This window comes from Scyliorhinus torazame, chromosome 4 (assembly GCF_047496885.1).
Source record: "Scyliorhinus torazame isolate Kashiwa2021f chromosome 4, sScyTor2.1, whole genome shotgun sequence".
NCBI lineage: Eukaryota > Metazoa > Chordata > Chondrichthyes > Carcharhiniformes > Scyliorhinidae > Scyliorhinus > Scyliorhinus torazame.
The window spans coordinates 239,120,880-239,135,827 of NC_092710.1; the positions used below are offsets into that span (position 1 = coordinate 239,120,880).

The following is a 14,948-nucleotide window of genomic DNA, read 5'->3' on the forward strand; positions in this document are numbered from 1 at the left end:
GCAAGGCTAACGCCTTACTAAAAAAAGCCCTGTGAGTACACTCCATTTTAAAACACGACGTTTAAATTCGAATCTATTTTATGCCTCCATATTGTGGATCGGAGTATTGCTCCAGCAACTTGAGATCAAAAACAGGAGGCCGACTTACTCCGGGGCATAACATGCTGCAATTTTGTGCCCATATTCACCGCGAGTGCAAACGGTGATGTAGTTGCAAACGCGAGACTTGGAAAACGAGAATCTCGTCGGGGAGATCTTGAACTGGATTCTCTGTTTGGGAGACTAAGTTCCCACGACGGCGTGAAAACGGTGGTGTTTTATGCCAGGTAAACTGGTGCAAAATGACCACCAATTCCCTGCTCCGGGAAGTGGGGGTGGGGGGGGGGGGTGGCTAGCAGCCAGGCAGCGAGGCTTCCAACCTGGAGCATTGCCGGGCAATTGCATGCGCATGGCGGTGGCTTGCAGTAGCCACGCCATGCACCATGGCGGACGCAGTCCGTGGACCCGGGCAGCAAAAATAGTCCCCCCTTTGGCCGCTCGTGCACACCGGACTGCCCCACCACAGTGCCCCCAGCACCAATGAAGTCCCCCCTGCCCGCGGATTGGCCCTCCCCCGACTGTGACGGCGCTGGGCTGGGTCTGCTGCTGCCACGCTGAGTTCACGATGGGTGGGACCACACGTGTCCCACGCCGTCGGGAACTCGGCCGGTCGGCGACGGAGCATCGCAGGGCGGGCCTCAGGCCATGTAAGGAGAGAGTGGATACTGCATGCGGCGTGCTCCTAGAGTGCTCTGCTTTTCAGGGGGCGGAGTATCGCAAACGTGGCACCGCCCCGATTCTGACATCATCGGGGATTCTCCGCCCCCTCGATTTCGGCATCGGGGATCGGAGAATACAGACCCTCATTTTTCGATTCTCCCCGAACCCCACCGGTGACGTAATAAGGTTCCCACCCAGGGAGCTCAATTCAATGCATTTGATACAACGGTGGTGATTTTGAGCTTGCGTTAGCCATCAGCATAAACGGCCACATGGGCCCAAACAATTGTGAGTCGGGAACTGAGATGCTTGCCGGCGAGATCTCGGCCGGGATTCTCCCTTCTGTACGTGGGGTCAGATCGCTTTGTGGGGCCTCGGATATCAGGACACCCTTTAAAAATGACGTCCCGACCTCTCGCTGCACTGGGGAGTTCCGGTGAGCGGAGCTCCCCACGGTGCAACATAACAGGCTGGCCACATGTTCCCCGCTGAGCCCCTTATACAAGGCAATTGAATTGTATAATGATGTATTTCTCGGCGCTGCAAGCTCCGGGAAACATGCAGCTAAACGCACTCGCGATGGGACTTTGTTCCCATTTAGTTGAATCAAACCCATTGGATCGTAATCACAGTACTGTTTGTGAAATCTTGCGATGCACAAATTAGCTGCTGCATTTCCTCCATGCCCATGCTTCAAAAAGAAAAGCAATTTGTGGAGTCCTGAATTCATGAAAGACTCGATATAAATATTAATCTTTCTTTTTTTTTTCCTTTTGGTCCGATAGTTTATTCAATGGTGGCAGCATATTATAACCTGGACTGTAGAAAGTCAAGCCAAAATAAAAGTGCATAAGATGAACCAAAATCAAACCACTGGATATCATAGCACTTTTCAAAAAATATATTTACAGTCTTTTACAAAGAATTGAAAAATAAGATCATCAAAATAACCACGGAAAATAATCGAATGAAATATTTATACAGATTCCGAATTCGCAGGATACAGCAAATTCTGGCGAGAATAATTCTTGAAATTATACTGCTCCCTGGCGATCTGCGGGAGTCCAACCAGTCTTCCCCATAACTCGAGCAAGATAATGGTGCAACCTCCAAGTTAAATAGTGGATATGGTCTTCCACCTACTCCATTTCTTTGGGGTACTGCTGGTCTCCTCCTGACCTTCCGCAAGACGCCCGATGACCCCCTGTCGCATTTCAGGGCCACTGTTTCCGAATGAAACAAAAATAAATAATAGAATGCATAAACACCCCCCCTGCCCAAGAGAAAAACGCAATTGTAAAAACACTGTACATGATCTGATAAGGTCAGAAAAATGGCATCTCTTCAGAATTTTTCTTTTTAGACAATGTTTGCTAATCTACAACCTTCTTTGGTCCTAAATGTGATTATTTTTTTTAAATTATTATGTACAACTGAAAATAAATGAATTGTCTGTGATTCTTTGACAGTGAAATAGAAAAATATAGTGCATTTTCAATGTGTACTGAGTTCACTACACAGACCTGTGTAAAAAAATGACAGTATAAATAAATTACAACTTTTACACAGAAGTGTCACATCCCACAATGCGAGAAGATGAGAGCAGAATTCCGATCTGAGCCGTGGGATCTCTCATAAGACAATCAAATTCAACTTAATCAACTCCACTCTTTGGAATCCTCTGACAGTGCTGACCAGGTTGCCATCATATCTGCTCTAGCACTGCAGATAAGAAAAATCCAACAAATAGAGAATGGGTCAGCTTATACCAATTACAGAATGCTGGATGTGAACTTTGCCCATGTTCCTCGGAGAAGAGATTTTGTTCAGAGTTCAATAAACTTGATCGCTTGAATCACTCTTTAGATCTTTCTGCGGATTCGCAGACTGAAGTCTATGGAACCTTTAGATCGGCCCAAATTTATTCCATGCTCTGTGCCACCATAGCTCATTCAAAACATAATGACCTAATATCAAACACCATTGTTTCCTCAGTTCCTTTGTTAAAATGTTATGTTTTACATTTCATGTTTCTGTCTGGTCTAAGGCTGGACAAATGAGATTAGTATAGAAGAGATGCCTGCGTTTACCGTTCAGTTGATAATTAACTGCAGTTTCTCGCTGTGTTTGCTTGGCTCGTAACTTTATTGTTAAAATGTTTCCATCATCTATATATTCACTAAGGTGCCATGCTATAGCATGAGGACTGAACTGGTTATATTGTCCAGAAGGGAAAATCTGATTCAAAGAATGTAACTCTTATTTTTTTCCCCATAATTCAGCCTCTATATGTTTAGGTATTTGTTGAATAAAATTTTAAAAGGACAACTCAAGTCTTCGGAACTGGCAAATGTCTTCTTGAAGTATATGGGAGTGGTTTCACCGACCCCAAGTAATATTTGGAAGTTCTTAAGGACACTAATATGTACCAAAAATGTAAAGCATATTACATTGAAACTAAAATGGCCATTGCCTATATGTTGTATAAGTGGCATAGCAGTTTTAAAATCATCAAATAGATAAAAGTAAATTGGGTAGATAGAGATGGGTCACTGATTAATTAACAACCTAGGGCAGAGATAACCATCTTTGGCTTCTACCCAATGTTGCAGGTCAGTAATGAAGAACGTCAGTGAGAAGATAGCTGAATGAACATTCAGCAAGCACAAATCTCAAAAACAATTAAATTGATTAACCAGAACATGATGGTTGCCTTTGACAAATATAGTCTATGTAAATTGATATGTACACTTTTAAAAAGTCCAGTAGACAAAAAGGAGGTTAGAATGCTCAATGTTTTTCTTTTGTTAATTTCTAAATGTTGCAGGTAGTAGTTTCTTCATAATGCATGTGTTCCAGCCACTCTCATTGTGTACTGTTATACATCCTTTGTGTCCTTCAGGTGGCTTAGAGGAACATTGGCACACATCTTCCCTTGAATCTCTGATCCATAACAGGAAGGAATTTAGAAGAATGTTGGTACTGACAGTACATAGCAGCAGATGGTGTTTTCTTTCTCTCCAAATTTTAGGACAGTCTTTTCCCTTTGCACAAAGGGAGAAACGATCTATTACACCTGGATTCCGGTGCCATGCAAGTGCAGCATCTGAGCTCTCATAGTCTGAATGCTGCTCATGATTTTCTTCTGGTGGCCAACTAATGTAATCCCCAAACTCAGCACATCCCTGTATAACAGAAAGGTATAGTGATTAAAAATACAAGATTAACTCAATACGGTCAGTTAAAACTACATTTGCGAAACGTCTGTAATATTCAAGGCCACAGGAAAGTAGGAATGAGAAGGGTTCATTCATTGCATCAAGCTAGTTAAGCCAATTGGATACTCTCTCAGGTGCTTACTGGTAATTTTTATTAAAATCTTCCTCCTGTGGTCACAGTTGTGCCAATTTAAAAATTCCCTAGTGTCTACTGACTCAGCTATCTCCTCCAGAAAATTTTCAACACTTAGTGAGAGATCTATGAAGAAGTTGCTCCTTCAGTTACAATTAGCTCATGACTTAATTTTGGCTGATAATGATGCACCACAGCCTCTGTATTTTCATTCTCCCCAAGACCTTCATTAACTTTATTGATTCCTTTTTCTATTTTACACTCTCGCCACAATCTATTCTTTTTCAATAAGAGCATTTGAATTTATCTCTAGAGTAATTTGTTTGCCGTTACAACTGTCACTTTGTATTCGCACAGTACGGCCAAGTGTTTTATGAGCTGTTAATTCCATCAGTTTGCACTCATATTTGCCATTTTTACCGCTGATGTGCATTGTCTTGCATTTCTTAACATTGACGACATCTTGCCTCTCACTTCTAAGTAGACAGGTGCCTGTAGGTCCCTTTGAATTTCACCTCCTTACTCTGCTCATCCTGATTTCCCAGACAAATTGGTAATATCTCTATAACCAGAAGATTTTAATTACAGTGCTCTCACTGAGGTCACTCCTTCATATTAGGAACAGCAGCGATCACCAACGGTCAATCTCTGCGGTGCTCCAAAGGGCACAGTTGCTCAATCAGAAGTGCCGCTATTAATAACTGCTCCTATTTTTCATTATGCCTACAATTCATTTTCAAATTTACAACATCCTCGCTTGTATTGGAGCCATAAGATTCTCCAATAGGAAATACTTGTTGAAAGTCAAAAAGAGCGATTTTGAGCCTGCGTTAGCCATCATTGAGAACGGCGGCGCGGGTGGAAAATCCGGCGAGAATCAAAGGCGAGATTCTCTCCAGCGAGATTGCAATTTCCAATTTTCCAGGCCCCTCACTGGCGGTGTGATGAGAAATCTACCGCAGAAGGCAGGGAACCTCATTTTAATACATGATATCATTAATGAGCCGGGACTTCCCTCCCTCAATGAATATTCCTCAGTCGTGGACGTGGCTATTTACAACAGCTCTATAAAAATGAGAACTGGCAACCTGATGGCACGGTAGCACAGTGGTTAGCACGGTTGCTTCACAGATCCAGGGTCCCAGGTTCGATTCCTGGCTTGGGGCGCTGTCTGTGTGGAGTCTGCACGTTCTCCCTGTGTCTGTGTGGGTTTCCTCCGGGTGCTCCAGTTTGTTCCACCCACAGTCCAAAGATGTGCAGGTTAGGTGGATTGGCCGTGCTAAATTTCCCTTAGTATTCAAAAAGTTTAGGTTGGGTTATGGGGATAGGGTGGAGGTGTGGGCTTAAAAGGGTGCCCTTTCCAAGGGCCGGTGCAGACTCGATGGGCCGAATGGCATCCTTCTGCACTATAAATTTTATGAATAACCTCTGAAGGGACTATCCGAGGCGAGTGCTCAGTTTGCCATTACCAGCCAGTCGCAGAGGGTACAACGAAGAGGGCGTGAAAGCCCTGATAGCTTCAACTTGGAGCTGGAGGAGGAGCCCAGCACATATGTGCAAAAGACGAGTCTGAGGCATTCACAACAATCTTCAGCCAGAAGTGCCGATTGGATGCTCCATCTCAGTCTCCTCCGGAGGTCCCCAGCATCATAAATGTCAGTCTTAAGCCAATTCGATGCACTCCACGTGATATCAAGAAAAAGCTGAAGGCATTAAATACGGCAAAGGCTATGGGCCCTGAAAATATTCCGTCAATAGTTCTGAAGACTTGTGCTCCAGAACTTGCCGCACCCCTCGCAAAGCAGTTTCAGTACAGCTATAACACTGGCATCGACCCGGCAATTTGAAAATTACCCAGATGTGTCCCGTACACAAGAAACAGGACAAATCCAACCCAGCCAATTACCGCCAATCAGTCAGCAAAGTAATGGAAGGAGTCATCAACAGTGCAATCAAGCGTCACTTATTCAACAATAACCTGCTCACAGACGTTCAGTTTGGATTCCACCAGGATCACTCAGCACCTGACCTCATTATAGCCTTGGTCAAATGGACAAAAGAGCTGAATGCCAGATGTGAGGTGAGAGTGACTTCCCTTGACATCAAGGCAACATTTGACCGAGTGTGGCATCAAGGAGCCCGAGCTAAACTGGAGTCAATGGGAATCAGGGGGAAAACACTCTGCTGGTTGGAGTCATACCTTTTTTTAAAATTAAATATTTTATTGAAAATTTTTGGTCAACCAACACAGTACATTGTGCATCCTTTACACAATATTATAACAACACAAATAACAATGACCTATTTTATAAACAAAAAATGAATAAATAATAAATAACAAAAATGAAAACTAGCCCTAATTGGCAACTGCCTTGTCACAAGTAACACTCTCCAAAAATATAATTTAACAGTCCAATATATAATTATCTGTAGCAACGACCTATACATACTATACAGTATATATTAACAACCCTGAGAGTCCTTCTGGTTCCTCCTCCCCCCACCCCCACCCCCCCCCGCCACCCCCCCCCCCCCGCCCCCCCCCCGATCCTGGGCTGCTGCTGCTGCCTTCTTTTTCCCATTCCGTCTATCTTTCTGCGAGGTATTCGACGAACGGTTGCCACCGCCTGCTGAACCCTTGAGCCGACCCCCTTAGGACGAACTTAATCCGCTCTAGCTTTATAAACCCCGCCATGTCATTTATCCAGGTCTCCACCCCCGGGGGCTTGGCTTCTTTCCACATTAGCAATATCCTGCGCCGGGCTACTAGGGACGCAAAGGCCAAAACATCGGCCTCTCTCGCCTCCTGCACTCCCGGCTCTTGTGCAACCCCAAATATAGCCAACCCCCAGCTTGGTTCGACCCGGACTCCTACTACTTTTGAAAGCACCTTTGTCACCCCCATCCAAAACCCCTGTAGTGCCGGGCATGACCAAAACATATGGGTATGATTCGCTGGGCTTCTCGAGCACCTCGCACACCTATCCTCCACCCCAAAAAATTTACTGAGCCGTGCTCCAGTCATATGCGCCCTGTGTAATACCTTAAACTGAATCAGGCTTAGCCTGGCACACGAGGACGACGAGTTTACCCTGCTTAGGGCATCTGCCCACAGCCCCTCCTCGATCTCCTCCCCCAGCTCTTCTTCCCATTTCCCTTTTAGTTCATCTACCATAGTCTCCCCTTCGTCCCTCATTTCCCTATATATATCTGACACCTTACCATCCCCCACCCATGTCTTTGAGATCACTCTGTCCTGCACCTCTTGTGTCGGGAGCTGCGGGAATTCCCTCACCTGTTGCCTCGCAAAAGCCCTCAGTTTTTTTTTTTTTTTTTTTTTTTTATAAATGTTTTATTGAAAATTTTTTCCCAAACAACAATTTTTCCCCTCTTACAAAGCAAACGCAACAATAACAATACAGAAATTTTAAACAATACACAAGTAACAAAACCCCTTTATCTTTGACCTAAACTAAACCCCCCCTCCCCCCCCCCTCCCCCTGGGTTGCTGCTGCTGGTCATCTGTCTTCCCTCTAACGTTCCCCTAGGTAGTCGAGAAATGGCTGCCACCGCCTGGTGAACCCTTGAGCCGATCCTCTCAGGGCAAACTTTATCTGCTCCAGTTTAATGAACCCCGCCATATCATTTACCCAGGCCTCCAGTCCGGGGGGTTTCGCCTCCTTCCACATGAGTAGGATCCTGCGCCGGGCTACTAGGGACGCAAAGGCCACAACGTCGGCCTCTTTCGCCTCCTGCACTCCCGACTCTTCCGCAACTCCAAATAGAGCTAACCCCCAGCCTGGTTTGACCCGGGCCCTCACCACCCGCGAAATCACTCCCGTCACTCCCTTCCAATACCCTTCCAGTGCCGGGCATGCCCAAAACATATGTGCGTGGTTTGCCGGGCTCCCGCCACACCTCCCACATTTGTCCTCCACTCCAAAGAACCTGCTCAATCTTGCTCCCGTTATGTGTGCTCTATGTAGCACCTTAAATTGAATCAGGCTAAGCCTGGCGCATGAGGAAGAGGAATTTACCCTGCTTAGGGCATCAGCCCACATACCCTCCTCTATCTCCTCCCCTAGTTCTTCTTCCCACTTTCCTTTTAGTTCGCCCACCGACTCCTCCCCCTCTTCCCTCATCTCTCGGTAAATCTCTGACACCTTGCCCTCTCCGACCCACACCCCTGAAAGCACCCTGTCCTGTATCCCCTGTGTCGGGAGCAATGGAAATTCCCTCACCTGTTGTCTAGTAAATGCCCTCACCTGCATATATCTCAAGAAATTTCCCCGGGGCAACTTATACTTTTCCTCCAATGCTCCCAAGGTCGCAAAAGTCCCATCTATAAATAAATCTCCCACCCTCCTAATTCCCAACTGGAACCAGCTCTGAAATCCTCCATCCATTCTTCCTGGGGCGAACCTATGGTTGTTCCTGATTGGGGACCCCACCAGGGCTCCCCGCACCCCTCTCTGTCGCCTCCACTGTCCCCAGATATTCAATGTTGCCGCCACCACCGGGTTCGTGGTAAACTTTTTAGGTGAGATCGGTAGCGGCGCCGTCACCAGCGCCTCTAAACTCGTCCCTTTACAGGACTTTCTCTCCAGTCTTTTCCACGCCGCTCCCTCACCCTCCATCATCCATTTACGTATCATTGCCACATTGGCGGCCCAATAGTAATCGCCCAAGTTCGGTAGTGCCAATCCTCCTCTGTCCCTACTACGCTGAAGGAACCCCCTCCTTACTCTCGGAACTTTCCCTGCCCACACGAAGCTCGTGATGCTCCTGTCTATTTTATTAAAAAAGGTCTTAGTGATTAGTATAGGGAGACATTGAAATACAAATAAGAACCTCGGGAGGACCATCATCTTAATTGCTTGCACCCTGCCCGCCAGCGATAGAGGCTGCATGTCCCACCTCTTGAAGTCCTCCTCCATTTGTTCTACCAACCGTGTCAGATTAAGTCTGTGCAAGGTTCCCCAGCTCCTAGCGATCTGAATCCCCAGGTATCGGAAGTTTCTTTCCACTTTCCTTAGAGGCAAGCCTTCTATCTCTCTACTCTGGTCCCCTGGATGTATCACAAATAATTCACTCTTCCCCATGTTTAGCCTATACCCCGAGAAATCCCCGAACCCCCTCAAAATTCGCATAACCTCTATCATTCCCCCCGCTGGGTCCGACACGTATAACAATAGGTCATCCGCATATAACGAGACTCGGTGTTCTTCTCCCCCTCTAATCACCCCTCTCCATTTCCTGGAGTCTCTCAACGCCATGGCCAGAGGTTCAATTGCCAACGCGAACAACAATGGAGACAGCGGGCATCCCTGTCTTGTTCCCCTATATAGTCGGAAATACTCCGATCTATGTCGACCTGTAACTACGCTTGCCGTTGGAGCCCCATAAAGAAGTCTAACCCAGCTAATAAACCCGTTCCCAAACCCAAACCTCCTTAACACTTCCCATAAATACTCCCACTCCACCCTATCAAATGCCTTCTCTGCGTCCATTGCCGCCACTATCTCTGCCTCCCCCTCCACTGGGGGCATCATTATCACCCCTAATAGCCGTCGCACGTTAACATTCAGTTGTCTCCCTTTTACGAACCCTGTCTGGTCTTCGTGCACCACCCCCGGGACACAGTCCTCTATCCTCGATGCCAGTACCTTTGCCAACAATTTGGCGTCCACGTTCAACAATGAAATGGGTCTATAGGACCCGCACTGCAACGGATCTTTATCCCTCTTCAAAATTAACGATATCGTCGCCTCCGACATCGTCGGGGGTAGAGTCCCCCCTTTCCTGGCCTCATTGAACGTCCTCACCATCAACGGGGCCAACAAGTCCACATATTTTCTGTAATACTCCACCGGGAACCCGTCTGGTCCTGGGGCCTTCCCTGCTTGCATGCTTCCCAGTCCCTTAATAACCTCGTCCACCCCAATCGGTGCCCCCAGGCCTACCACCCCCCGCTCCTCCACTTTCGGGAACCTCAATTGGTCCAGGAACTGCCGCATCCCCTCCTCTCCCTCTGGGGGTTGAGACCTATACAGTTCCTCATAGAAGGTCTTGAACACCTCATTTATCTTTCCTGCCCTTCGCACCGTGTCTCCCCTTTCGTCTCTAATTCCTCCTATTTCCCTCGCTGCTGCCCTCTTTCGCAATTGATGAGCCAACAGGCGACTCGCCTTTTCCCCATATTCATACCTCCTCCCCTGTGCCTTCCTCCACAGTACCTCCGCCTTTCTGGTGGTCAGAAGGTCAAATTCCGTCTGGAGTCGTCTCCTCTCCCTGTACAATTCCTCCTCCGGGGTCTCTGCAAATTCCCTATCCACCCTTAAAATCTCCCCCAGTAATCTTTCCCTTTCCTTGGCCTCTGTTTTCCTTTTGTGGGCCCCAATGGAGATCAGCTCTCCTCTGACCACCGCTTTTAGTGCTTCCCATACCACTCCCACAGGGACCTCGCCGTCGTCATTGACCTCCAGGTATCTCTCAATACACCCCCGCACTCTTGCACACACTCCCTCATCCGCCATCAGTCCCACATCTAATCGCCAGAGTGTTCTCTGCTCCCTTTCCTCTCCTAATTCCAGGTCCACCCAATGTGGGGCATGATCCGAAACCGCTATGGCTGAGTACTCAGCTTCTTCCACCCTAGAGATCAACGACCTTCCCAAAACAAAAAAATCTATCCGGGAGTACACTTTATGGACATGGGAGAAGAAGGAATACTCCCTAGCCCTAGGTCTAAGAAATCGCCATGGATCCACTCCCCCCATTTGGTCCATAAACCCCTTAAGTACCTTGGCCGCTGCCGGCCTTCTTCCGGTCCTTGAGCTGGATCTATCTAGCCCCGGGTCCAGCACCGTATTAAAGTCCCCTCCTAAAATCAAGTTTCCTACCTCCAGGTCCGGTATACGCCCCAGCATCCGTCTCATAAATCCCGCATCGTCCCAGTTTGGGGCATACACGTTAACCAACACGACCTCCATTCCCTCCAGCCTGCCACTCACCATTACATATCTACCTCCGCTATCTGCTACGATGTTCTTTGCTTCAAATGCGACCTGTTTCCCCACCAAAATGGCCACCCCTCTATTCTTTGCGTCCAGTCCTGAGTGGAACACCTGTCCCACCCATCCTTTCCTTAGCCTAACTTGGTCCGCCACCTTTAGGTGCGTCTCTTGGAGCATAACCACGTCTGCCCTTAGTCCTTTCAAATGCGCGAGCACTCGGGCCCTTTTTATCGGTCCGTTCAGGCCTCTCACGTTCCACGTGATCAGCCTCACTAGGGGGCTACCTGCCCCCCTCCCGTGTCGACTAGCCATTACCTTCTCTAGGCCAGTCCCATATCCCGCCTCCACGCTCCCGCTCGCTCCCCCAGCGTCGCACACCATCCCCGCCCACCCACTCTTTAGCCATTTCCTTTTGGATTTCCGCAGCAGCAACCCAGTTGTCCCCCCCCCCCCCTTCTCCCTCCCTCCTCCCCTCCCCGCTAGATCTCTTTCTAGCTTGATTGCTCCCCCCATATTACTTCCGTAAGTCAGCTGACTTCAACTGACCCCGGCTACTCCTGCTCACTCCTCGACCCCCCCCATGTGGGGAACTCCCATCCGCCTTGCGCCTGTCTTCCCGCCTTATTCTTTCTGGTGCGGGAACATCCCTTTACCTGACCCGCCTCTTATGGCGCAGCTCCCTTTCCCCTCCCCCTCCCCTTCCCCATTCTCCAACTATGTCCCGTCTTTCCCCCCTCACCGGCGCACACATTTCCCCAATGTCTCCCCCCTTCCCTGTTTACTTCTCAATTAACTTCCACCGTAACATTAACAATAACATTTCCTGCAGCATCAGTCCCTCAGTTCCGATCCAATTTCTCTTCTTTGATGAAGGTCCATGCTTCCTCCGCCGTCTCGAAATAATGGTGTCTCTCCTGATACGTGACCCATAGTCTTGCCGGCTGCAGCATCCCGAACTTCACCTTCCTTTTATGCAACACCTCTTTGGCTCGGTTGAAGCTCGCCCTCCTTCTCGCCACCTCCGCACTCCAATCCTGGTATACCCGTACCACTGCATTCTCCCATCTGCTACTCCGCACCTTTTTAGCCCATCTCAGGACCTCTTCTCTATCCTTAAGGCGGTAAAATCGCACGATTATCGCCCTGGGTGGTTCTCCCGCTTTTGGTCTTCTCGCCGGAATCCGATTTGCCCACTCCACCTCCAAGGGGCCCGTAGGGGCCTCAGCACCCATCAGTGAGCTCAGCATCGTACTTGCGTACGCTCCACAGTCCACTCCTTCCACACCCTCAGGGAGACCCAGTATCCGAAGGTTCTTCCTTCGCGCTCCATTTTCTAGGGCTTCGATCCTTTCAGTACACTTTTTATGAAGTGCCTCGTGCGTCTGTGTCTTAACCGCCAGGCCCAGGATCTCGTCCTCAATATCTGTCACCTTCTGCTCCACCACACGGAGCTCTGTCTCCTGGGTCTTTAATGTCTCCTTGAGCCCCTCAATTGCCTGTAGCAACGGGGTCAGCACCTCCCTCTTCAGCAGCTCCACGCACCGTCTCACAATTTCATGCTCAGGCCCCCATGTCGCCTGCGCTTTCTCCGCCGCCATCTTGTACTTCTCTCTTTCTGACCCTTTGGTCGACGATTCCTCGCGCTGCAGCCGCCGCCGCCGGTTTTTTCCTCCTTCGTTTGGGGGGGACTCCCTTCTCACACGCCCCACACCGGGTTGCGTCGTCGAAAAATTCCCCGTTGAGGCTCTTAAAAGAGCCCGAAGGTCCGTCGGAGCTGGAGCCGCCGAAGCGTGCGGCTAGCTAGGCATCACCGCAACCGGAAGTCCCTTCAGTGGCCTTGATGAGGTCTTTTCACAGTTGTTCCCTCTGCTGCTAGAATTCACCTTTGATACAGGCCCTCAGGTCAGCTTGCAGCTTTAAGCTTGCCCTTCCCCCGCCTGCATGCTGGAAGAGGCCCTGTTTATCCTGTAGTTGCAGCCAAATCTTTCACTGTTTCTGCGTGTGTCTGGCAACCAAGAGACATACCCTTCCTGGGGGACACTGTCGGGGGAATATTGCCGCCTTCTTCCCACACCGGGAAATGTCAAACAAATGCCGTGGGGGCCCTGTAAAAGAGCCCAAAAGTCCGTTCCAAGCAGGAGCTGCCGAATATGCGACCTAGCTCTGCATAGCCGCACCCGGAAGTCGCAAAAGCCCTCAGTTGCATATACCTGAATGCATTCCCTTGGGGCAACCCATATTTCTCGGTCAGCGCTCCCAGACTCGCGAACTTCCCATCCACAAACAGATCTTTCAGTTGCGTTATTCCTGCTCTTTGCCACATTCCATATCCCCCATCCATTCCCCCCGGGGCAAACCTATGATTGTTTCTTATCGGGGACCCCCCCCAAGGCTCCAGTCTTTCCCCTATGCCGTCTCCACTGTCCCCAAATCTTCAGTGTAGCCACCACCACCGGGCTTGTGGTGTAGTTCCTCGGTGAGAACGGCAATGGGGCTGTCACCATAGCCTGTAGGCTAGTCCCCCTACAGGACGCCCTCTCTAATCTCTTCCACGCCGCTCCCTTCTCCTCTCCCATCCACTTACTCACCATTGAAATATTAGCGGCCCAATAATACTCACTTAGGCTCGGTAGTGCCAGCCCCCCCCTATCCCTGCTACGCTGTAAGAATCCCTTCCTCACTCTCGGGGTCTTCCCGGCCCACACAAAACCCTTGATGCTCTTTTCAATCTTTTTTAAAAAAGCCTTCGTGATCACCACCGGGAGGCACTGAAACACAAAGAGGAATCTCGGGAGGACCACCATCTTAACCGCCTGCACCCTCCCTGCCAGTGACAGGGATACCATAGCCCATCTCTTGAAATCCTCCTCCATCTGTTCCACCAACCGCGTTAAATTTAACCTATGCAATGTGCCCCAATTCTTAGCTATCTGGATCCCCAGGTAATGAAAGTCCCTTGTTACCTTCCTCAACGGTAGGTCCTCTATTTCTCTACTCTGCTCCCCTGGATGCACCACAAACAACTCACTTTTCCCCATGTTCAATTTATACCCTGAAAAATCCCCAAACTCCCCAAGTATCCGCATTATTTCTGGCATCCCCTCCGCCGGGTCTGCCACGTATAGTAGCAAATCGTCCGCATACAAAGATACCCGGTGTTCTTCTCCTCCCCTAAGTACTCCCCTTCACTTCTTGGAACCCCTCAGCGCTATCGCCAGGGGCTCAATCGCCAGTGCAAACAATAATGGGGACAGCGGGCATCCCTGCCTTGTCCCTCTATGGAGCCGAAAATATGCAGATCCCCGTCCATTCGTGACCACGCTCGCCACTGGGGCCCTATACAACAGCTGCACCCATCTAACATACCCCTCTCCAAAACCAAATCTCCTCAACACCTCCCACAAATAATCCCACTCCACTCTATCAAATGCTTTCTCGGCATCCATCGCCACTACTATCTCCGTTTCTCCCTCTGGTGGGGCCATCATCATTACCCCTAACAACCTCCGTATATTCGTGTTCAGCTGTCTCCCCTTCACAAACCCAGTTTGGTCCTTGTGGACCACCCCCGGGACACATTCCTCTATTCTCATTGCCATTACCTTGGCCAGGATCTTGGCATCTACATTTAGGAGGGAAATAGGTCTATAGGACCCGCATGGTAGCGGGTCCTTTTCCTTCTTTAAGAGAAGCGATATCGTTGCTTCAGACATAGTCGGGGGCAGTTGTCCCCTTTCCTTTGCCTCATTAAAGGTCCTCGTCAGTACCGGGGCGAGCAAGTCCACATATTTTCTATAGAATTCGACTGGGAATCCATTCGGT

The 14,948-nt window shown here is 49.0% G+C and overlaps 1 protein-coding gene across 8 annotated transcripts in view; it reads right to left on the minus strand.

Annotated features, from left to right (window-relative positions):
* Window positions 1-1,645: 1,645 nt before the first annotated feature.
* The window catches only part of epha7 (eph receptor A7), a 407,810-nt gene continuing 394,507 nt past the window's right edge, over window positions 1,646-14,948 (minus strand). For all 8 annotated transcript variants that reach the window (XM_072499509.1, XM_072499504.1, XM_072499507.1 and 5 more), the window contains one exon: window positions 1,646-3,944. In XM_072499509.1, the coding sequence (XP_072355610.1) occupies window positions 3,830-3,944 (115 nt within the window). In that variant the 3' untranslated portion in view covers window positions 1,646-3,829. The remainder of the gene's footprint in view (window positions 3,945-14,948) is intronic.